This window comes from Uloborus diversus, chromosome 6, assembly GCF_026930045.1.
Source record: "Uloborus diversus isolate 005 chromosome 6, Udiv.v.3.1, whole genome shotgun sequence".
NCBI classification, from domain to species: domain Eukaryota; kingdom Metazoa; phylum Arthropoda; class Arachnida; order Araneae; family Uloboridae; genus Uloborus; species Uloborus diversus.
In genome coordinates this window covers 84,001,086-84,027,326 of record NC_072736.1, presented here as the reverse complement: position 1 = coordinate 84,027,326, position 26,241 = coordinate 84,001,086, and the positions used below count along the sequence as shown (strand labels likewise).

Below are 26,241 nucleotides of genomic sequence, written 5' to 3'. Positions count from 1 at the left end.
ATCATCATGCATTTAATTCATTCGTCATGGAAATGATTTAAGGGTCATTCCATAGTGACTAACGTAACATTCGCAGCTGATTTTCAAACTCTTTTTACTTACACCGGGAGTAAAAATAAATGTGTTTTGGTTTAATATGTAGATCTAAAATGTACAAGGTGACTATTTTTTATTTCTACCAAGAATTTGAAGCAAAATAAAAGCTAGCAGGTGTTTTTTTTACCAAAAAAGGCATCGTGACTAACGTAACATTTTTGCAACCCTGAGAAACAATGCTTATGTTACGAGCTAATTTTTTCTGAAACTTACGCAGACATTTAATGTTGGCCGATATATTTGTAAGAGGTAAACAATCTATTTTCAAAATCGTACTACAGATTTGTTACAGACGAATCTTTTATGGCATTAAATGGTACTTTTCCGAAAAACTGTGTGTGACTAACGTAACGTGACTAACGTAACCATCGAATAACAAGCAATGAATGCATATAAAAAACTTTTTATAAATAATTTCTTGCTCTTATATTAATTTTACACTTTTTAGGAACCTTCTTTGTGTTGTAATTATGGTTTTTCTTTACTTTTTTTCTATATTAGTGTAAGAAATTGAATAGAAGGATTCAGTTCAATTAACTCAATTTGAATGTGCGAAAAAAAAAAAAAACAAATAAAAAAAAACTGCTTTTACAAACTGAATAACATTCTTCTTGGTCTAATTAAATCCTAAACATCTCTCTTTTAAAAAATTGTTTGCAAGTTGGTAGTTTCACTGAATTCTAGTATTCTGCTGATATACTAGTTATCGTTATAAGAAACTCCGTAGTACTTTTCAATGGCATATTATTTTTTAAGGTTTACTGATTCATCGAACGAATAGTGTTGTGCATCCTTTTGAATTAAAATGTAATATTGAAAAAAAAATATTCGAACGTTTTATCAGAATGCATTTTAATTCCAGATATCACCGCAAATGTTTGAATTTCTAAATGATCATTCTTGCATTTTCTGAAATATATGACAGCAGCGCTTATTGTCATTGTATCATGTAACATCTTCAAATGTTTTCCAACGAGCAGCTGTTACTTCATTTTAATAATAGGTGGAGATGTATTTTCTAAAAAATAGAGACGTTCTTCTTTGCTAAGACTGTATTTCTATTATCTTAATTCTTAAGCTTGGATTTTTGTGTTGAATGCACATTCAGCAGAGTACTCATTTTGCTTTGCTCACTTTTTTTCTTTTTTAATAATTCTTTAAATTGGAAGTATCTTCATAAAGACCTTTAAAAAAGTATTTTTCTAAGTAAACAGAATGTCTACAATGTAATATTACTGGTATTTTTCACCCTTTATTTTTTAAATCAATATAGAATGCCTACATATTCAAAATTGTTCATGAAAATTTACATTAGATTAAATAAATTTTAAATATTAGCAGTCATTTTAAAATGTTACGTTAGTCAAATGCAAATAGTTACGTTAGTCACAGTTAAAATATTACGTTAGTCACACTAATTATTTTACATCTACTGATACTAAAATGAATATTTTGCACTTTTTAAGTAGATATGACACAGATGTAAGAAAATAAAAAGTGCTGTTTGGTTCAATCATCTGGTTTAGTTTTTAAGCAGAAAATAGTACATTTTCGTGACTAACGTAACGTAAATATTTTCAGTGAAATAACCAAACTAATTAAAAGATTTATCTTATAATGCATGCAAAAAGAACAGTCAATTTTATTGGGCCAACATCTATTCATTTAGAATAAACATAGTTCTTTTAAAAATTTGCAAAAATTTTTACATTACACAAGAAAACGTAGACGCATGTTTTTTGCACATCCTAAGCCTTTTCTACAACCTCGCACGTTTTGAGCCAGAAGTAAAACACCGAATTTAATTTTTGCAAACTGTTATTGGATTTATATACTAGAAAGTGTGCTGAATGAAATGGTAGGTCACAATTAAGGCTTTGTGGGAAAAAAATTTCTGAGGTTGAGGTTGACATTTCTATGGAATGACCCTTAACTGATATGCGAAATCTTATCAAGATACATTATTCTTTCACACAATTTTAAAACCATAACCCTATAAACAGATTTTTGGCGAACTTTTATTTTTTATTGTTCAAATTCTTAACGTTCTTTCTGGATTTTTCAATCTGTTCTGCGATAAATATTTTCAAGAAAATTTATTTGCATACTGTCTATTTCAGTAGGATAATGTAGTAACAAAGGTTATTTAAATCATTTATGTGGAATTAGGTTAAGGAAAGTGTCCAGTCAATGTTGTTAAGTTCGTTTTTTTTTTTTCATCGAATTGAAAAACTGATATTTATTCAAATTCACTCAGAACAAGATAAATAAAATGTGTACTCACAGTTTATATCAGATATTTTTGATGTTACGCTGTTGTGGATGACGATTCCAAATGATGAATTACGCAAATAAAAAAATACACATAACAAACTATTTGTTTTGCCCAAAATGAACACATGGAACGCAATGTTTTAGTTTTGTCGGCAGTTTTGTAAATCTCCGCAAGGTAGCGTATTCGAGCGCTGGAGTTGCGATATTATCCATTATAAATTCATTTAAAAGCGCAAACGATATTATCCCACTCACTACGACATTTATTTTCGTTTTCCTGGTGAAAAATTAAATTTTAAACCAAGTCAGAACTTCAACAACACGTGCGATGTAAAACGATTTATTGAGGGTGGTCTGTTTTTTAATGCTCAAAGACTTTAGATCGTAAACTAACTCAGCAAACGCAGACGATTTTTTAAAATTTATTGAGAGAAATGTTTCTTTTTAATTTTTTATGAATCGAGTTATGCCTCCGACATGAACCAATATTTCACGAAAGGCAAAGGGTGACCCTTTCCTCTGACTCTTCCAGTTCAAGCACCTTTTTTTAAGCGGCAATTGCAATTATAGGCGCGCCTATTAAACCATTTCTATTTTTCCCACCATCTCTTTCGGTCTGTCGAACCCAACTTGGGGTCTTAAGATCGACCATCTTCCTCTTGTTGTCTTTTACCGACAGTGGACGCCTGAGTAGCGACAATAAGTGCTCTCTTGTCACACGTCCATGCGATGCAGACATTGAGCACAATTAATGTGCCTTTTATTTTTGGCCGTTTATCAGCTTGACTGGTTAAGAGAAACGGGCATAAATGCTCGCTTCATGTGTCTGGCTTTGGCGCTTTACTTTTGCTTCTGAAAGAAATGTGTGGTTCTTCAATGTTGCTTCTGAATACGGTGTTTTACTTTTGCTTCTAAATGCAATAGTATATGGTTCTTACTGGTGGAATTAAGACAACTATACTGCCATTGGCAGGTAAAGTGCGGTATCTATAAAAATGAGTTTTTGAGATATTCGAAGAAACTCGTTGAATTTTTCACGGTGGTACAAAATGGTGGCTTTTTTCGTGGAATGGCACTAAACAAGTAGCCTAATTGGAGTTTCTGACTTTCCAAAAGCAAATGTGGAATAGATAGTTGTAGACATTAGCTGGAAAATAAGCTGCATCCAATAGTTCAAAAAGTTTAATTACTGTGTGAAATGGAGAGTAGGAGCACAGCACTCGTTGAGCCACTTCTTACTAGCAAAGTTTCTCATGAAAAAAGTTCTCATGATTTTTAATATTGAAACTAGCTGCGTCACCGGCTTTGCACGGTCCACCTCGAAAATAAAAGTTGCGTCACGTGACGCGTGTTCAACAATCAGGTTTGAACAAAAAAATAAAAATAAAATAAAAAATTAGTAAAATTTTGCGGCAGATTTCGGAAAAATAACCAAAAAGTAAACATCTCAAATCCCCCGATTACAAGAGAAGCGTTTAAAACAAAACCCAGAACTTTATTTGCTCATATTCGAGACAAAAAATGGCAACAGTTCTTTCTTCTCAATGATTTTCTTCACGCTACAAGTTTTAATAAAAGCGTTGTTGCGGAAAGTTGAGATGAAGCACTGAATAATAATTAAAATGGAGGAAAGCCTTCGAAAAATAGGGATTTTATGTCGAAATCTCAGTCATAATTAATAGTTTTTAATTGATATCTCCGCTAATTATTATCGGAGGATTATGTTAAATAGCCAAACATAAAGACGGGAAGATTACGAATCCATCGATACCTGGATCGATGGTCAGTTCATTGTCGATCGGGAGAAGAAACTTGGACATAGATACATAGGTACATATGCTCAGTTTTTAATTATATGAGATGATTTCATTAAAGTTGTTCTTGATATTTTTTCAAAGTAAAAGTTAAAACTTGAAAATGATATTTGTTTCTTTTAATCGAAATTGGATTACGACTTGTAAATAAATGAAATTTTGTTTTTAAACTTACCAAGATAAATCTAATACGCAAACGTCTTTGTAGGCGTATTCAATTGTGTATGTATTTTTAAGCACTTTTATTGTATTTGGCCTGATTGTCACGGAGAAATCTGCTTCCTGGTTTTGCTTCTATCTCTGCAACTAGAATACTTAGCGACTTCGGGATTTCCCTAAATGATTTGCTAAATCTTAAGGTACAATTTAGCGCTGAAAAATTAAAATTCTAAAATAAAATAATTATTTCAGTTTGGATGGAAAACAGCAAATTTCATGTAACTTCCCTGTTAAATGTTTAAATTAAAACACATTGTTACAAATTTTGTTGCCTTGCAACAGTAATGTAAAAAGCAATCATGATGAAAATTTTGAAGCAAATCTTCTCTGAAGCATGTATGAAATTAGCAAGCATAAATCGTAGAGAGGAACAAGGATTAAATTTTAGTGCCAACTGCTTAGAGTTTTAGACACGTATATACGTTTTTTGCCTTTTGGTACCGAGTATTTATATGAAAAAATAAGGTGAAGTTTAGTGAGGGTAAAATTATTCTATTTCTGAAATACATTTACACTAAAAAGAATTTAAAAAAAAACAGATTTTTTTTTTTTTTATACAAAGCACTTTTCATAATGCACTCAAAAGGACAAAATAAGCGGTTCTAGTCATCTCAAAGCAAACTTTCCCAATAAGAAAAATATACATGTTTCAACACTCAAAGTTATAATTGAAAGATAGATAATGATAAGAGAGAAATTTTCATCATGATTTGAGCCGCACTTTTCTTCGTTTGTGGTGTCATTTTCCTGGAATTTTCGAAAACTACAGGAATTCTTAAATTGTCCTTTCTGACCTAGAAAAGTTATTTTGTCCTTTTGAGTGCATTATGAAAAAAGCTTTGTATTTTTAAAAAATTCTGTTATTAATAACTGGAACCGAGTTTGTTTTCCGCAATTTAGCAATTCGCTTATGTGTCTATATTGTACATGTTATGGTACCGCAAAAGACCGAAATAGGAAAATGTCGACCTTCACCGGAAATGATTGGGCTTTGGCATGTGAATATTGATATTCACCAGTTAATGTCGACATTTGCCAGACTTGAACTTTTGCAATAGCACACACATACAAGTACATTCACGCACATATATAATTTTGGTATCCCCCCTTCTTTCTCTCCCCTTCTTTCTTTGTTTCTCGAGAGACGTTGAAAAGGAGTGATGTATCTGAATGAGATAACGAGGGATTACAGTACCATAATTTATCCTCGTTAAGGTATTTTCTAATCTTCTTCTTTAAATATGCACAGCAGACAATGACTATTACCTTATGTTCTCCAAGAAGGAAGTGCATCTTCATTTGGTGATGTCCGTCATTTTTTTAAACAATGACATATACAATTGATAATTAGATAAATGTTAAGCAAGCTACTTATTATGAACGCCTCCGCATTCCAATAATCCTGGATATATCTGAAAGAAAAGTATAAAAAACTTGGCATGGGCGCCCATATGCAAAATTTTAATAGGGGGCTCAGATATTTTCCCCTTGGTTTAGCAGGATATTTTCCCCATAGAATCCGATTTCAAAACAGATTAGAGTTATTAAAATTTGACATTTTTAATAAATTATTTATTAATGGCTGGAGAAAATGTTTTTTACATTTTTGTAAAGAAAAAAAAGTATTGAAAGCATTGAAGTTCTAATTTCTAAAGGGGGACTTGAGCCCCCACTTGCCCCCTATGTGGGTGCCCTTGAAACATGGGGTAATTCGTGATAATATTAGAGGTGCCCATTGGGAGGGGGAGAGTTCAACGGCGCAAGCAGCGCCATTGAAGTTTTTTTTTTTGGGGGGGGGGACTGTTTCTTAATGTCTGCTTTTTTTTCTTTTGAGGAGTCTATCAGTTTGGGGGGAGGGTGGAGGGGTTTCATCAAAATTGGTTTAGTTTGATGGACATCCTCAGTGACGGCGATTCGGCTTTTTATGGTTCATATATTTATTTTATTTTCCAATTTAGAAACCAAAACTAGAAATTATTGAAAAAAAGCAGAAGTGTCAAAATTTTCAGATTATAATTATTTGTTTTACTTTGTATATCTGTTTACGAAACATTATTTAGCACAAGCAGTTACTTTTTGATTATGTATTCATTGTTTAGATACTAGTTAATCAATTGTTTAACTTAAACAAACCATACTTGCTTAATGAAATTATTATCAAGTGTTTGTGACATCTCAAAATACTTTGGGGTAAATAATGCAAGCCTAATTCATGTTTAAGCGCTTCTTCGGGGAGAGTTATTGTGCACATAATTCATCAAAATCTTAAGAAAAACACTAGTTAAGCTGTTAAGCTGTTAAATTTGCATCAATTGCCACTCATATGCTCTCAAAACCAGTCTTAGGAAAGTTTTGTACCTTTTTTTCCTCTTTTTTTTCATCCTTTCTTTTTTTACTGCCGCTAAAAGTTCTTTGATTTTTAGTATAGTTTTTTTTCGTCCTCCCCCCCCACCGCCACTTTTTAGTCCCAATCGCCGCCTCTGACACCCCTGATTGTATTGACATTATATATAGTTTATGAAATATATTATGAAATAGCAAATTCAAGTATTTGCCATGCGTTTTCAAGATTTAAGACGTTTCCTTCTTGTTCAGAAAATCTTCTCTGAGCTTACAGAGTGGGAAATAGACAGACAGGCAGTTCTTAATTGCTTTGCGAGACATTTTCTTCAGATGATACAATGTCTTCAGTCTTTTATTTATTTATTTATTTGTTTTGATTGAATTATGAAGTTTAAAATTTTCCTGTAAGTGAGTCCCCCTCCCTCTTTTTTCAGTACGTATTTTTTTTTTTTTTACTTTTTCCTATGAAATGTTTGAAATTGTTTTTTTTTCTTTCGATAAATAAATAAATAAATATATACAATAAAAAAGTGAAAAACAAGATCTATAAGTCAGAGAAGCAAACATAGAAACACAATAGTCATTACAAGAGAAGAGCTACAAATGTTGCTCCAAATCTTTTGGGTTGAAAAGCAAACGAAAAATTAAATGCTAGCAATATAATATTGAAATACATTTGAACAAAATCATCGGAAGCAATGTTTTCAATTTCAAAAGAAATAATGTAAAAAACTGTTTCAAATTTATAGAAAACCTCTTATGAGTGCAAGAGCAAGGACCTGTAACTGTATGACCAACCCCCCCCCCCCCCCCCACACACACACAGAACTGTTACTCGAAAACGCATTTTTTTTTTTTTTTTTTGTCGTAAAAATAATCAAGAAAAGTTATATATTTTTACTAAAAAGCCAAACTTGGGAGAGAATAGGAATAAAAGCTAAATCATGAAATAAATTGGCTTACTCTTCAAAGGATGATCAAGGTTTTGAAAATCCAAGTTCGAAGAAGAGAAGCATTTCTGTATAACGGGGTCGTCCACAAATGATATCACGGTTTGAAAGAGAGGGGTTCGTGAAAATGTGTCAGTATCTGACCAGCCCGTCATTTCGACGTTTTCCGGGGAGGGGGGGAGTGAAAGGGTGTGTACTCCATGCAAATTATACCGAAAAACAACCAAAATCATTCCTACTTATATGTAAATACATTAATTTCTCAAAACCTGGCGAAAAGGGCTAATTGCGCCCTCTTGACCCTCTTAAATGACGGTCCTGCTTGTAACAAAAGAGAAGGAGGTGGTTACGAAAAGTATGACATCATGCATTTTTATAACAATGTGCTTATCTAACATAACGTGACATGTGACAATGGGGAGGGGAGAGTAAGGTGAAGTGTGACACTTTGTTGACGAAGACTGAAGAGGGTAAAATATGATGCAAAAAGTGTATCATTATTTATGAACATGCCCAAAGTTAATTTGCTTTTTTTTTAAATGTCGACACGGTTCAAAATTGTAACAACGCGAGCAATGTTTTTCTTTTCTTTCTTGGTCCTGTTTGTTTGTTTTTCGTTTATGTTCTTTCAAGCGATTTCTGAGAACTCATTTAGTTTTTCGAATATAAGAACGTCTACATTAACATTCGGTCTAGTTACGTATAATGATTTTTTTTTCCGATAAGGCCCTAAATAATTTATTTGACAAATCCGATTATTGTTGATTCCATCCAATTCGCTGCCCCAAATATTTTTACCAAATTTAACTATGTTGATAATTTTTGTCTTTTTAAATTTTGCAAACTTTTTATCATTTATTGTCGCGATTTTAATACTTTCAACATGTCATTTTATAATTTTAAGTCTAGTTGTTTTAATATTTTATAATTTTGAGTCTAGGTGTTTTAATATTTTAGATGTATAGTTTGTTTTAGTTGCTATTTTTATGTTATTAGTCACTGTAGTTGAACTTTTCCTGACGTGTGCAATACTTTTTAAATAAATAAATAAAGCAGGTTATGGTTTAAAGGGTACATACAGTCTTGAAAAATAAAACTTAAACTACTTGATAGGAATGTCGGAACGACGTTCCGGCATAAAAACACCTCTGATGTATGGATGCATCACTCGAAAAATCGATTAACTCCATAAAACGAAAAGTCGAGAAAAGTGATGAAGAAGATAGTGTTATCTATAGGGAGTGAATGGGTCCTCGTGTTACATTTTCTGCCATCGCAGGATCTAAACGTACTAAACCAAAAGTTTAATATAAATTCATATTCTAAGCATTGATTAAGCACTATTAAAGCAGAAATGAGGATTTTTTTAAAAAGTAGAGTTATTCGATTTGGCAACTGAGGCATCCATATATAAGTACAGGGTGTCCAGGAAAGGACTCCCTAATTTCAAAATTAAATATCTCGAAAATAAAGGCCGATATTGGAATAAAATAAACGGTATGTTTTTAAAATCATGTACAGAAACTTAGAAATTAGTGACAAAAATTGCCAACAGGGGGCGCTGTACGCTGTAATTGCAATAGAAATCGCCATAAATAGTGCTGCGAAGGGGTTAGGCGTGTCAGCAGTAGTTTTGCCTCTCAGAGGTACTTTACATTTTTGCTGGAAATTATCGTCCAACCCCTTCGCAGCTCTATTTATGGGGACTTCTATTGCAATAGGGAAGTTTTCGAATTTTTAATTTTATTTTTATATGATAGAGTAACATGTATGATCATCATAGGTGAAAAAAATTTTGCGATACGATAAGTAGTTTTTTTAAAATTAATTTTTTAAAGTTCAAGCGCTTGTGACGTCAAATGGCATAGGAAGTGACGTCATGCGCTCTTCCGATAGGGGAGAAACCGAAGGACGTGCATTCGACTTCGAAGACGAAACGTAAAAGGCTTATCTCCTCGCATTTAACTCCTCTCGTTTCTGGAACATTAAAACTCTCATCCTCTCGGAAATATTTGAATATCATCATTGATGTTACTTGAGGAAGATTATTTAGATTGTGCTTTAACGAATCCGGCCTCCATAGTGTGTTCAAAAGGATTATTGGATTTCCAAAAAATAAAAATATCAGCGCGCTCAAAATGTCCGTACGAAAACAAGGGATCTTCGGCGGAAGGCTGCCCATTTGCGCCCTGTGACATAAGCTCGTGACGTTTCAGAAGAGCGCACTTTTGCGCGTGGATTTTTAAAAATTCATTAAAAATCAATCACGGTGTTTTAAAATTCGGCGATGGTGAATTTTTTAGTTTTGAGGGTCAATTAACAATATCCAATAGTCAAAATATTGTCACAAATTCTGTAAATAGTAATTATTGTAGTAACGTAACCTGTAAATAGTTTCTTGTAATGAATATACAACCCCTTTACATTCGGCTGAAGTATACGATCCCCCTATTTTTTTTCATTGATAAAATAAGATAACGGTCTACGAATTTCGAGAAGCATTTCGAATGTTGTGGAAACTGTTCGATGTTTATAAAAGCGTCCCGCGTGATAAAAAGTTAGTTTCGATTGAGAATTTGTACTGAGAGTGTATTAGCTTTGTTTATTGCGAGGCATTTCGCTGTGTTGTTTTTCGTATTTGGAAGTAAATACGTGTGTAACCGTTGAGTTTACGGTGTTGCGTGATATTTGCTTAATTGCTGATGATTAATTTAGTAGTTGTTGACGATCTTTCCTGTACATAGTGTAAAAAAATTTCTTGTGTTTTTAATCAAGAACTGTGTCGTCCTTTCAAGAAAGTTGGAAGTCGCACCGGATCCGTTACAATATGAACATTTAATAGGTTGCAACTTCCCTATTGCAGCGTGCAGCGCCCCCGTTGGCAATTTTTTGTTACTAATTTCTAAGTTTCTGTACATGATGTTTATGGGTTTCACAATAAACATACCGTTTATTTTATTCCAATAACGGTCTTTGTTTTCAAGATATTTGATTTTGAAATCAGGAAATCCTTTCCTGGACACAAAGCGTTCGAAAATTTTTGCAATTCCATGACTGACCGTAGTGGAGTAAGAGTTAACCCAGTTAGCCGATAATTCTAGTTTAGTTACTGAAGACGGAAATTCAAATGAGGGCGAAAAGTTCGAACAGATTTGAGTTGTCTGAAATCTTCTCATTTTTATTTACATTGCAGAGGGAAAAAAAGAGATCTCTTCGGAATAAATCCATATTTTAACTGTCTGAACAACATCCTGACGTTTGAGACCTCCCAAAAATTCTAAAAAGAAAAATTACCTTCTGCATTCAAAATATTTCCTATTGAAAGTAAAATTCGATTACGGAACTTTCCGACTAATTAAATTTCCCATTCCAGATCGCCGGGAAGGGGTGCCCAAAGGGGGTAAACATGAGCAAGAAAAATCATTTTTCATCGTCTTTTCCACGCAGCTTGGAGAATTGCGAAAGCAAAACCAGTTGAAAATCAATTTCACGCCCGCAGCCGAGTTTTATAGAAATGATTTTGGAGACCAAACCCTTTCCTCACCGGAGGTAAATGCCCCTGGTGGCAAAATATCACTGTCAAATGATCCATCTTTTATGATGGGTTCGGTCGGGCGTTGTCCCTCTTTTAAGATACGAGTGACGGAAAATATCGCGACATTTTGAAAAGTCGGTAAAAATATGTCTCGAAAATAACACCCTTTTAGAGATAATGCTTTGTAAAATCGCCTTCGTGTTTTATGGTTTAATTTATTACGCACACTTCAAAACTTTTTCGGTTGTATTTTTGAGATGGGATATTCTGTGCTGTTACTCTGTGTGACTACTAAATTTCACCTGCCAGCTACGGACCTTTTTTTTTTCCTCTCTTTCTTTCTCCTTCTTCTTCTTATTTTTCTTTTTTTCTTTGTAGTGCGTCAAATGCAAGATGGATCCTCAAATTAAGGTGCCTTAAAAGCACGTTCTTTTTTTACGAAAATGGGGGTACTGGTGATTTCGCGAGCTGAAAATTTCGCGAATTTTACTTGAACAAAAGCGAAAGTTGAAAAATTCGCAACGAAAAGATATTTCGCGAAGTTTAAATTTTCGTGATTACGACGAGTTTGCTGAATTCGCTGAAACTCAAAGCCGTGCGAAAATAAACTTTTTTACAGTATTTGTTTTACTTAGTCAAGTTTTAGTTTCACTCTAATGGTGAACACAAGCGTTACTTAAAAAGCTACAACTTTAGTTTCTAATAATTGGAACGACTAATACAGCCTTGAAAGACAAAGCTTAAACTTTTGGATAAGAAATAATAATAGCGTACAATATTCATTTTGAAGTGTAACAATAATAATAATAATAATAATAATAATAACAATAATATTAAGAAGGAGAGGGAGAATAGTAATAGTAATAATAACGATAGTGAAAATAAATAATAATTGTGATAATAACAATAATTACTGCTACTATAACTATTGCTTCTGCCACCTGCATTTTAATGGCGTTTTTACTGTCGTTTTTGAAAGTTGGCTAAATACGGAACTTTTCATATTAGTTAATGACATGTTTTTTTTTTTTTTTTTACCTTGCGGCTTATTTTATTTAATATTGATTCAGGAGGTTTATTTTACTTTATACTTTAGTATTAATTTTTATTTTAATAGAACTTTTAGTTTAAAACCTTGCTTTCTTTAATAGCCCTTTAAAAGAACAAAATAATGCATAGTGTCGCTGAGTAGTTTCTGCATAACTTTGACCAAACATATGTCGGAATTAAGGTTAAAAACAATCGCCAAGATTAAAAATGCGCCAAGCGTATTACTTGTAACAGAGAAACCCCTTAAAAACAAGTAGGCACAACATAATATTATCCTCAGATATTTCAAAAATATAATACGCTTTTAAAAAAACGCATTGCTTATAATATTCAAACAATTAAATTCTGAGACGCGTTTCTCCCCCCAACATTTCTGGCCGAAAAGAAATGAAATATTGTCATATATTCGCATTTCCTTTGAGAAATCGTATCAAATTTTATATAACAATGCTTCAGCTTCTCGATGGTGCGTGTCAAAGAAGCAATTGCGTGCTTTTCTTTAGAAAGTTGCGGGAAATAATAGAAAACCAGCAATTGAAGAAAATATACAGATGCTGCTTTCTCACCGTAGATTCGATTTGTAAGCAGCCGCCCTCTATTTTGCTCCCCGTTCTCCATTTTTCCACTTCCGTATAACAGGCCAAGGAAGGTTGCGGAAATCTTCCTATTGTGTGGTCGTGGGTATAATTATTTTCGGAAAATAGAAAAGAAGCATGATATTTCCTGCCGAGAAAAATAGTATTTTCATGTTGCTAAATGCATCTTAGGGTGTTGAAGAGGAATGAATTGATTTTTTTTTTTTTTTTGTTTACGGTATTTTTCGAAATTTAAGCAAGATTTTCGTAGAAGTATAATTGGAAGAAATGATTTGATGCTTTTAAATCAGGGCTGCGGAGTCGGAGTAGGACTACTTTTGTGGTAAAGGAGTCGGAGTCTGAGTCAGGAGTTGAAGATTTAAAATTCCAAGAGTCGGAGTCGGTTATTTTCCCTCAAAGTGCACAACTCTACAAATGCTACTCTCAAATACTCTACTTTATTTGCTTGATTCTGAGGAGTTCTATTTTTACTTCCTTTTATAAAAAAGGAAGTATTGTATTTTCGAAAAAAGAAATATCGTCCAAAAATCGGCCTTAATTTCCATTTGGCTCACCCCCAAATGAATGTTGAATTTTTTTTCCAATCCGACCACACGTGGATATGTGCCTAGGAACGTACAGACACCCGAAATATCAATTTTGACGATCCCCGAGTTAATTACAACGAGTTTTCTCGTGACGTCTGTTGTACGTATGTATGTGCGTATGTGTGTATGTATGTCGCATAACTCAAGAACGGAATGTCGTAGAAAGTTGAAATTTGGTACGTAGACTTCTAGTGGGGTCTAGTTGTGCACCTTCATTTTTGGTTGCATTCGTATGCTCCAAAGGGGATCTTTTGCTCCTTTTTGAGGGGAAACCATTGTTAATTTCGATGTAAACTCACGCGCTGTTATAATTTGGTGGACACTTGGCGATATATCGCCAGTCTTTTGGTCGCCAACTTGGCGAAAAATTTGGCGATTTTTTAAAAAATCTGATTTCAATTTGGCCACTGTTGGTGATATTTTGAGAGTAAACTATTGAATCATATTAAAACTGCCAATAATGAGAAAATGACTTTAAATTGGAGTAAAAGGAAGTCATGTGATGCACACATCAGCTCGTTTAGCCTACTTTCCCAGTAAAAGTCAGAGAAAGAAGAAAAAAGCATGAATAAAGGCTTAATGTATCTTGAAAATATCGCGAAAAACAAAAAAAAGTTAACTGTTAAAAAAATAATTGAATAAATATCGAAAAATTAAAAATTGGAAACTAGGGTATTGAGATGGGGAAAAATGTCTGTCAATCTGTCTGTCTGCCGCCCCCCCCCCCCCCCAATAACTTTTGAGTGAATAGTCCGAATTGGACAAAAAAAATTTTGTTCGAAGGATCTCGGCGAGCACACCTTATTCCTATGTTTCACTTTTTGATTTGAACTATTTTTCGTTCAGTTTTGAACAGTTCAAAAAAACTTAGCATTAGCACCTACGGGGAAATTCAAGGCGATTCCGAACTTAGAGACGAATTTGCTTCAAACGAACTAGCAGAAAAAAGCTTTTGATGAAATTATGTATATAAAATATCTTTTTGATTTGAATAATTTTCCGTTCAATTTTGAACAGTTCAAATCCCTTAACATAAGCGCCTACGGGGAAACTGAAAGCCAATGTAGATTCCGCACTTGAAGGCGGATTTACTTCAAACGAATTTTGTTGGAAATAGCTCTTGACGACAAACTCCGGGGTCTGACTCCAAGAATTTTGGGGCACCTGACTCCGACTCCTGTGCCCGACAATTAGTCGGACTCCGACTTCCCGACTTTGACTCTGACTTCGTAGTTTTGGCAAAGTTTTATACACGGAGGGAAAATGACTGACCCCGATTCTTGGATGTTCGACTCCGACCCCTTTATTCCAAAATAAGCCCGACTCGAACTCCGCAAACATTGGCAGAGTTGCGTACTCTAAGGGAAATGCCCGATTCCAACTCCGAGTCCTCGAATTAAATACCTTCGGCTTCCGAATCTGACTCTTTTATTTCAAAATGAGATTGACTCCGACTCCGCAGTCATGGTTTTAACTGTGAAATAATCATTGTTAATATGACTTGTTTTTATATTCACTCTAAAGGTTTATGTATTCAGTTTTCGGCAGATAAACTCGAAATCTTTTACGTTTCTACATTAAGATATAAGCAGACGATTTTTTTTCTTTTTCTTTTTTTTGGACAATAAAAATTATTTCTTTAAGTTGACATTTTATTGTTTTTACTTATTTTGGAAAGTACATTAATTCATTTAAAAATTATTTTTTGGTAACAGGGGAATGATATGATGAATTTAGTTTAATAAGCTAATTAATTTATTTTTTTTTTTGATGGAAAAAAGTGTATTAGCTGCTTTATTTCAAAGATGCTGTTATTTTATTTGTTCGTTTATTTATTTATTTATTTGTTTACGCATCTAATTCTTAAGATGAGTGAGGCATATTTTATTCATAGAAATCGGCATTAACTATTAAAAAATTATGTTCGAAACAATTTGCGATTTTAGCTATGTTTGAAAATATTGATCAGATGCTAGAAAGTAGACATGGATATACGGGAAAGTAAGCACGTTTAGTTCTAGTCGGAACTTCTTGTTTATAAAGGGATTTCGTAATTTGTTGCACAGTTTTTTGATTAGTGAATCAGTATTTGGCAAAAACTCAGATTCGTTTTCAACATTCACTTTTCCAATATTTTCTATCATCATTTTTTTTTTTTTACCATCCTCTGCTTCCGCTTCATCTTGAGCAACCTCATCACTCTTACTGTCACTCAGTTATAATTCATTATTTTCGCAACTTTATTAACACATTCTTCATCCTTGCGTTAATGCGTGTATGTGCTTATTTTTATTTATTTATTCATATTATTTATTTTCACCGAGGACGCAAATGTTAGCGAGTAGTAATAAACCCTAAAAACAATGCAACCAATAGAAAAATATCAACAAAATTAAAATTATTTATTGACAAGCAATGACATTTTTACAAGCTGATGAGATGAGGCTTTGTGTGGACTGAGGAGAAAAGGTGAAAATGGAAAGTTATGGATCCAGACCGCAGTTGAAAACCTTCAGCATTTTGAGAAAAATTGTTTTAGTTTCTGAATTTCGATCTATGGGATTAAGGTCCTAATACGGCAGACATCGGTGCAGTGGCGGATCCAGACGACTCTTTTGGGAGGGGTGAACGACTAATGAATTATATGGGGGAGGGGGACTAATGAAAATAAAATTTTAAAAAGTTTAATATTCGTGCATAAGTAAGAGTGTTTGCTGCCTCTCCCCCGAATATTTTTGTTAGGAACTCCTTTTCAGACGCTCTTATGTGGTTAATAGAAGGAAGAGTGGTTTGAAGGACCCTCTCCGAAAAAGTCTTGAAATTTTAGGGTATATTTCCAAAAATGCAATTGTTTGCCATCTTTGGTGGCTTGAAGGAAAACGCTGATATTCAGAAACTCTCCCTAGTTTGGTTTTGGTATTAGAGCTCTAAAAACGCAGCTTTAAAAATCTATAATGAGATTACAAGCAAGGGGGTTCGGGGGCTTTCCCCGGAAAAATTTTCAGAATTGAAGTTCTAAAAACGCAATTGAGGCCATCTTTGATTACTTCGCAGAAGATATGTAGTTCAGAACTTACCCCCAGGAATGTCACGATGTAAAAGTGCCAAAAACGCAGTTTTCATCGATGTTTGAATGATGTTGAAAGATGAGGAAAGAAAACTTGGGTGCTCATGTCCGGAACTTTTTCGAAGGTGAAGTACTGAAAACGCAATGTAAGCCATCTTTTATGACGTTGGAAGAAGAAAAGGGGCTCTGAACTTTCCACCGGAAGTTGTTCGAAATTTGAATCCTGAACGTGCGATTGTTGACTATCTTTGATAGCATTAAGGGAAGGGATTGCGTCAGGAGCTGTCCCTCAATTTTCCGATAATGAAGCTTCAAACACGCTGTGTTAGAGGATCTTTATTGATGTTACGGGAAGGGCTCGAGGATCGGAATTGCATCCCCTATACTTGATCCTTCCCTTACCGGATGCATTCGTGAGAATTTTCCTGATTTTTTTTTTTTTTTTTTTTTTTTTGTTATTATTATAATTTAATACGCGAATGCGGGGCAGCTACTCTTAAACCCTTCGAAGTCTCCCAAGGATTGCTTCTCCCAAAAGGAGCTGTACTGTAAGAGATCGCAGAATTAATTATCGTGCCGTGCATAATATTAGCGTATTAGCTCGTTAAGCTCTTGACTCATTGAAAATATTTTTAAAAAATCGTCTGAATTAGTATAAAATAAAGCTATTGCCATTAAATGTTATCAGTTATTGTAGGGGATGAAAATGAATAACTCGTTCTGAGAGAGAAAGAACTATGATTACTGCGGCGTTGATTAAAAAAGGATTTAAATAATATCAATTAATTTATTCAAAATGAAATGCAATTTTAAAAAATGTGCATATCGCTTCGAAATAGACATACGTCAGTAGATGAGTCTTATGTGTTTAGCTTGATTAAATTCATCGTAATGAAAGTTTTTGTGACCGCTAAAGGAGAAATGATTTTCAGTGTGAGATTTAAACACAAAGCACTATGGCTTAATGATTATTGCTAATGTCGTACTACTTTTAGTGCGGCACTCCCTTTCTATAAACATAGTATGAAGTATTGCATACATGAAAGAAATTTACAATATTTTTTTTATTAAACAGAAAATGGATCACCCAGTTAGATGTGAATATTTTATAGATTTCTTTTCTTTTTTTTTAGTTTTGTGTGTATAAAATGTTATTTTTCTGCAGATTCTCATTTTGAATTCGGATAATGAATCCACTGTGAACTAATAAAATCGCTAAATGAAGGAATTTGTAAATAGATCTTCGGTGTATTGGAATCCGGCTGAAAATAAAACAAATTGCTGGTGGGAAAAAGTGCCAGATAAATCAATTTCTGGGAACACAATTTGTCAACGTTATAAACTGCATTAAGTTTTGATAAAGAAAAACGAAAGTAAAATAAACAATGAAAGCGATTCGTCCGCGTGATCTTGATCATGTCCTATCAGAGCGGCTCTGGTTCATGACGTCACGGCCATCTTTTCTTCCTCGTTCTATCATCTTCGGATCTCACCTGACAAGTTCTCCGCAACGCGAAAATTTCATTCATGGCTCCATCTTTTTAGCGGGTTGTGTTGTTTCTCTCCTTGCGAGTGGAATATTCTTGTGTGTTATGGGCTTTCCTCGGTGAACTGCAGCAGCGTGAGAAAATTTTGGTGATTTTGCAGACGATTGGAAATATATTATTTTCACAAGAGCTAGGTGCGTCGCAACATTTTACTTTCGGAAAAATATAATTTTTTCAGGAAAATAAACCGTTATGTGCAGTTAAATGTGTGAGTAACGAAGAAGAATTGAAGAATGAATTGCTGACAGTTGTGAAAGCATTTCATCAAAGTGTGGATTTATTTTCAGTCATGGATACATGTCCCACGCTGATGGAACGAGTAATAAATTAATATTGAATCATTCAACTACAAAAAAATATTTTTCTGCGTCACCATTTTAAAGAAACATTTTTGAATCATTTGGAAATGGCTTAAAGTTATATGATTTTATTCTGACTGTTAATTTGAGGAAGCACTGAGAACCTTTTCCAATCATTTTAATGTCACTTAAATTTTTGCTTCATATATCAATTCCTTCCTTTTCTCCCAAATGTTAGAACTTTATGAAGTCGTATAACTAATTTATTTCAACGCTTGTTTTAACTAACAAACAAAAGTACTCTCTCGAATAGATGTTATAAGTTTAGATTTTGAAGTATTTTTTTATTGAGATTTGTACTTTATATCATAAAGTCTAAAATCTTTGCGTTCTAGTAGGTTTTTATCTTTTTTATACCACGAGAGTTAAAAACCGATTTAAAATATTTTGATGTAAATTTAGAACATTTTAAAAAGAAAAGATGTTTTTTCCTCTACTACCAGTCACTTCTTTGTAAAATCTCGATTGATTACTATTGTTTTGAGTAAACGTTTAATTTATTTATTTTTAGTTTGTGGTTTGTAAAACACATTATCGTATGCAATATTCTTTAACGTTAAATTTAAATAGAATTTACTTATAAAACAAACATTCTATAAAATAAATAAATAAAAATTAAATCAAATCACTATTCTTGTATGCAAAATCCTTTGCTTACGAAATCAACAAAAATATTTGAAAGTTTGAATATTAGTGTTGTCTCAGCTTCCATAGTGATGATGACTTCATTGATGAAGCAGTGAATTATTTTACTAGCCGCTTAAACACCAAGAAATACGCAACTGCATTATGTGCACATGTTCTTTGGATTTGTGCCGTCTACCGTGGTGTTCTGAAGGACCAAATTCGCCAATGGCTTACGAGAAATCTTCTGAATCGTTTTTGAGCAAACTTTTTTTGCTGTCTCCTCGCATTCCCAGAGCTCGGTTGAAGAAATGGAGGAATCAAAAAAGCGTAAGTAATGATTTGAATAAATTATTAACTGGTAAACAAAGTAGCAGCCCACTATTTTTGATACATTCTGTCGTAACAGGGGTGCCCAAGGGAGGGGGGATGGTATTATAACGCAAGTTGAACCATCAAAATTTGGCAGGAAGGAGGATTTTTTTTTTTTTTTTTTCAAATTTATTTATTTAAATTGAAGGGCTCGGGACAAGAATGTGATATGCCACATGATGTGAATTTTTCAGTTGGCCAATTTCCAACTCATTAAAATATTTGTAGAATTTTTCAAAGGTATATTATACATTGTATATTCTGCAATGCTGAAAACCAGATATGTTTTTCTCCAAATGACGTAATCCATTGTCATGTTTATTTCAGTTTCAGTTATGAAAAACACATTTTGATCGAAAAGTCACTCCTTGTGGCTTGTCACATTTCTGCCCTGAGCTCTTCAATTTATTCATTCATTTTATTTTTAACTAGTGGTACCCGCACGGCTTTGCCCGTAGTAGAAACTTAAAAGGTCTTTTGGTTCGCCTGTATATTTACGAAAAATGTATGGTGCATTTCTTGCCAATTGGCTTTCCTATGTTACGGTTCCACGTTATGAAAACTTGGTAATTTACTCGTCCATCTTATGATAATTTTGCTCGGGAAAATGTTCTTAAATTTGGAATAGGAAAAGAACTAAATCGAATTTTCGAAAAATCGCTTCGAGGTGCACACCCCCATGCTACAAACTAACTTTGTGCCAAATTTCATGAAAATCGGCCGTACGGTCTAGGCGCTATGCGCGTCACAGAGATCCAGCCCTCCAGAAATTCTGACAGAGAGACTTTGAGCTTTTGTTATTAGTAAAGATTTAGATTATTTATTTCATTTTATTTTATTCTGTTTGGCACCTCTGTGTCGAGGTGGCCTGATGGTCGTGACTGGAGAGTCACGACTTCGATGCCTGCCGGTTGAAGATCCTCCATGTACGCTAGTGGTGTGTGGAGCACATATAATCTGCTGTGGTCACTATATATATATATATATATATATATATATATATATATATATATATATATATATATATATATATATATATATATATATATATATATATATATATATATATATATATATATATATATATATATATAATCTGTTGTGTGGCGGCCTGGCGATCGGTCCCACGTATCTCAACTGCCCTTTATATGCAGAAATCATGAAGAAACTAGTCAAAACTGATTGAAATAGAAATTTAGTTTGAAATTTGGGTGACATTTTTCGCGAATGTTACGAATTTCCTAAGTTTAATATTTTCTTTACTTCGTAAAATGTAGTAAAAATGACGTGCATTTTGGCCGTTTTCACTTTGAAAATAATAATGATAAAAATATTAACAAAATTACACATTTATACCAGTTATGTAGCAGAAAAAATTATAATGATTTTCAGTAACTTCAACAGAAACTGGAAAACAAGAAGACACGAAAGTTCGTCTTTTAACGTCAGATAATTTGTACCTTAATGGCCCTTTTCAACCCCTCTCGTTATTCTGCCAAACTCATTATTTCCCTTAGATTTGACTTCATTCCCGCACAGTTACGGTTAAAGGAGTTGCAAACTCACTTAAGATAATCTCGTTATGAATATTTGGGGTGAAATCACGTTTCTTAGGAAGAAGACGACGTCCTTTCATAATAACTAATCTTAAATGCTTGGAGAATTCATAATAAAATTCTAAATTTAACTAATGTTGATTTATGCAGGTACGATGAGGGGTGTTTTGAATATCAATTATTAATATTGAAGGCACAATAAATTTTCATATGCACGTTGCGTTTCTTGTAACCTGCTTAAGTTTATCTTCCTATATTTTTTGTTGGTTTTCTGAAATTCATTGGTTGTTGAAATCAAGATTTCCGTAGACACACATTTTTAACAAAATTTCTGGTAAGCTAGATTTTTCAGCTGTTTTAAGGGAAATTAAGTATTTTGTTTGGGCGGATCCAGAGAATTTTCAAGGGAGGGGTGTTGAGTTTTTCCACATGCCATTTACTACGTATCCTGGTTTGCAAATGTTTCGGACTTCCAAGTCTAAAACATTTCTGGGGGACAGCCTCAAATCTCTTTTCTCCTAACTTGAACATAATCATTGATCATCTAAAATTGCTTTTGAACTTCAGTATCGAAAATTTAAAAACGTAGAGCCCCTCAAGGGAGGGGCAATCGCCCCTCCCTTGTATCTGCCCATGGTATACTATTTTCAGAACTGTATACTTCAGTTTACCTTCTACCACATCAGGTTCAGTTCCGAATCGGACCATGGAAAGTCTAATCCTGGACCGTTGAAATGTTTTTATGTACCAATTACGCTAATACATTATATCAAATTTTATGTCTAATCTCACAAAGGAATTTGTAGTACGATTCATCGACTTTTATGCGAGTTCTCGCTGTATCGCGTTTTGAAGTTGTTCGGTCTCATAAAAGCCTTACCCCGAGTAGACTTTAATAAAGATATCATTGCAAATGTATAAAGCTGAACCCGCCAAACGACTTGGAGTTCGGTCCCATAAAAATATCGATATTGCAAGAGAATTAGCCATGTACATGGGTGCGCCACATACAGTGATGGTCAGAATTATAAGGACAGCAGAAAATTGCACAGAAAAAAAGTTATTTCTGAAATAATTCAGTGAAATTGATACACAAAGTGCCTTTTTATGCTAGAAATCGACGTGGAAAGCAGAATATTTGAAAATATAAATGTTTTGTCGTGATTAATAAAAAAAAATGACTATTGAAACTGGACAAAATTATAAGGACAACGAGCATTATGCCCTGAAAAACCCTAGTAATCAATAATTTTCCCCTTTTTTTCAATCGCTTTTATCAGTCCTGATGTCATGGAAGTTGAAAAGAGTGTTCTTGAAAAGTTTTTCCTAATTTGCTAGTCTACGTTATGGCAATTTGTTTGTCCACTTTATGATAATTTGCTCGTTAAAATGTTCTTAAAATTGGAATAGAAAGAGAACAAAATCGAAATTTCGAAAAATCGCTTTGAGATGCTCACCCCCATGCTGCGAACTAATTTTGTGCCAAATTTCATAAAAATCGACCGAACGGTCAAGGCGCTATGCGCGTAACTGCGATCCAGACAGAAAGAGATCCCGATATCCAGACAGATAAGGCTTTCAGCTTTATTCTTAGTAAATAATAATAAAGATAAAGATTATTTTGTGAATAAAAATTTTGAAAATCGTATAATTTCCTAACCAATCCACGGATCTCAATCAGCCAAATCACTGTTCCGGTGCTTCATCAGTATCTATCTACGAGTATTATATAAAGTATTTTTAGAACAGTATGAGAAATTACTAAAATTCATTACTAAAGCAGTTCCGTTTTAGTCATTTCACTGATATGAGTTTGCTTTTCTCAAAAGCACAGTAGAATCATCAATTTAAAGAAATCAAAAGAAAATAAAAAATCTTAACTTGAGAAAGAAAATTCTGTTTTTTTTTTTTTTAAAGTTTTCATTCGAGAAATGTTTTGTGTTTAATTATTTTCCTGAAGCATAATTACGTTGTAATAAACTGATATCAATGTGAATTTATTTAGTGAAATATGAATTTATAATGGGAAATTGCACAAAATCAGAATAATATTGTCATTATCGTTAGAAATCCTATGTGATTTTAATGATTAAGATAGCAGCTGATCCAGGCTCGGTAAGGGAAGAATCTCATCATTTGTCTCGCGTTATACGGCTAACGCAAGCGGTACTTAGAATTCATACCCCGATGGGAAGTCACTGTGACCTCCTAAAAATTTAGTTTTTCAGCATATTTGGAGACCTAATTGCAATATTGTTTGCAATTTTTAATGCTCAAATGTCCCTTTTCATAAGATGTAGATGTCTGCATGCCCGTGTTTTATCATTCGGCAAAACTTGGCGTTCCAATCGGCAGATTGAGAATTTACGCCCGCCCAAAAATTTAACCTCGGGGAGCCCCGGAGTAAGGATTTTGGGAGCTACGTCATAATCATAGAATAAAATTAATGTTATGAGTGGATATTAATAATTCTTCTTTTTCACAAACTCTACAGTTGACCCCCGGCCAATTCTATTTCAGTCAGCTTACGGTCTGTATCAAGTGTTTCCGTTTGTTTGCGCATAGGTTCTTAATGTTTTTTTTTTTTTTCTAAATTGTCCATTCATCTTGAACGTGGTCTGCTTTTCTTTCTCTTTCCCTCTGGATTTTAAATCTTCACACATTTAAACATCGACAAGCCATCTTACATCTTAGTTGAGAGACTTTAATAACTTTAACTAAATTTTTGTTGTGATTCAAACTTATATCTTATTTTCCAAAAAAAAAAAAAAAAACTCCGTTTTTCCCTAACTACTTCAAAAATTCTTCTAAAGATTTTTTGTTCAAAGGTCATCAGTTTGTAGAGTATTGCCAATTAGTGAAACATAAAAGTTGTGTACTTTAACCTTTATGATAATACTTGGACACAGGGCCGTAGCCAGAAAATAATTCCGGGAGGGTTTAAAACCCTCATGCAGAGCTTTGCGCTATTTGTGCTAATGTTCAAGTCGCTGGGTTATCTACTATGAAAGCGTTTTATGCAATTAATATACAAATAAAAGACGTTTGAGTTTTGGAACAATATTTTTTGGAAATTGTTAATATAAACGAATATTTACAGTGGCTCCCAAAAGTCTTCGTACACCTACGACTTTCAACGAAATAGGCCCCAATCCATTAGTTAGAATTAATATTTCGGAATAGGTATTTAATTATAAGATCTATGATCAACTTTTAACAAAACTACATGAAAAGTTTTTAAAAAATATTAAAACTTAATTTTTAAAAAATCAAAAACCAAAAAGTGCCGGAAATTTTATCTCACAAAAGTCTTCGTACACTTTATAAAATGTCTGTACATTATTGAATAATCTAACTTTTTATTAACTTATTAATTAGTAGAATATCATACAGTATTCATAACACCTTTTAAACGTCTGGGAATAGATTTCATTCTTTTTCTTTCTTTTTTTTGCGTAATTTCTGAGTAAGTGTTCAACCACACTTACTGTTTCTAGCTCTATTTTCGTTTTAAAGCCGTATTTTCGTAATCTAACCTCCAGATATCTCTAAATACGTTACATTAAGTTCAAAGCTGGAGATTGAGGGGTATTTTCCAAACTTTAGGTCAATTTTCGAAGCACTAGACGCAAACTTTGAAAACCGTGTGCTTCTTATCGTTATTTTGATAAAAAACAAAGTTGTTTCCAATAACCAAATTTTTGGCTAAGGGTTCAAAATTGGGTTTTAAAATATTTAAAGGAACAGCATGATTCATTATTTCATCAAAAAATTCCAAACTACCAAGTCCTGATGCTGATATGCACCCTCACACTAAAACACCTCCACCGTTCTGATTAACTGATCCAACTAAGTTCTTAAGATTAAGTTTCTAATTTTTTCTTATACTCAATTATACAACAATTCAACCAAAAATGTTGAATTCATTTTTATCTGTAAGTAAGACGTAATTCTAAAACGTTTTGAGCTTATTTATCATTGATTTTGAGACGAAAAGCGTAAGTTTTCTGTTTTTCGCACGACCAAGAAAATTTCTTCGGAAAGAGGCCCTATTCAATCCAGCTAATCAGAAAACTTGGCGAAAAATTTTAGGTGAAAATTAAACATAAAATTTTTCTTTTAAATATGTAGAAACTTTTACAGCACTCAAATGTGTATTTTTCATAATTTTTTTAACTTTAAATCTCCGATCACAATTTGTCAACTTTGCCGGTTGACCTTTTCTTACCTTGTTTTCGGTCCGATTCCTTTTTTTAAAGCATTTTATCAAGCACTTGACTATACAAATTAAAAAAATAACTAATTTAGAGACATTTCAAACCAATTTACCGCTACTGTGGGCAAAAAATTCGAATTTTGAATGGTGTTTGCGGTTTTTTACGAATACCAGCCATTTTAAAGTAATTAAGCACACTATTAAGGAATAAATGAACAAAATTTAAAGCCAAATGACTTTTTAGGGTTAACACAATGCAAAAATAATAAAAAAACGACGTATGATAAATTTTAATCATGAATTTATTCGAAAATATTTGAGTGTACGAAGACTTTTGTGGCGTATTATTTCTTTGTCTCTTCGTTTTTTGACCCATTTCCAAAAGAAGATCCGTCAATATTTTGAAAAAACTACAGGGTTTTACTTAGAATGACATAGGGATGATGTGAAAAAATATTGGACTTCATATTCGAATTCAGTTTTGCGTTATTTCGATTTTACTAAAAAATTTCAAAGTGTACGAACACTTTTGGGAGCCACTGTAAATGTCAAACCGAAGTTTTCGGGGGGGGGGGATTTGAACCCTACGGAACCGCCCCCCTCCCCCTCTCCTTGTATACGGCCGTGCCTAGCACGATTTAGAAATTTTAGAGCAGTAGACCAAATTGTAAGTTTTATCTGTATGTAGGATTTTCTTTGAATTTTAAAATCAAAGACATTTCATACTGTCATAATTTTCTGTACGATCAAAATTTTTCTGAGGACTCTCTAAGCTGTGCGCTTTAAAGTCATAATGGCAAATCAGACTCTAATTTACACAATCACGGGCACAACTTATGGAACTCTGTAGAAATTCGTAGAATATATGAAAATCTTGAACTTTAAATGTGGTATAGACATCAGACAATCATACATTGTCTAGTGCAGTGGTGCCCAACCTACGTCCGGGGGGCCACATGTGGCCCGTTGTTATGGTCTATGTTACGAATCGAAAACTATGTTCTGGATACGTCTAAAACAACCAATCGTCTTCATT

The 26,241-nt window shown here is 33.4% G+C and overlaps 1 protein-coding gene across 2 annotated transcripts in view; it reads left to right on the top strand.

Moving 5' to 3' along the window:
• LOC129224570 (ras GTPase-activating protein nGAP-like) overlaps positions 1-26,241 on the top strand; it is a 471,622-nt gene that overhangs the window by 122,638 nt on the left and 322,743 nt on the right. The window contains exon 1 of one of the 2 annotated variants that reach the window (XM_054859048.1): positions 19,282-19,391. The exons of the other annotated variant lie outside the window; for it this stretch is intronic. Coding sequence (XP_054715023.1) covers positions 19,290-19,391 — 102 coding nt within the window. The 5' untranslated portion in view covers positions 19,282-19,289. Of the gene's footprint in view, positions 1-19,281; positions 19,392-26,241 lie in introns of those variants that run through there. 2 annotated transcript variants of the gene reach the window in all.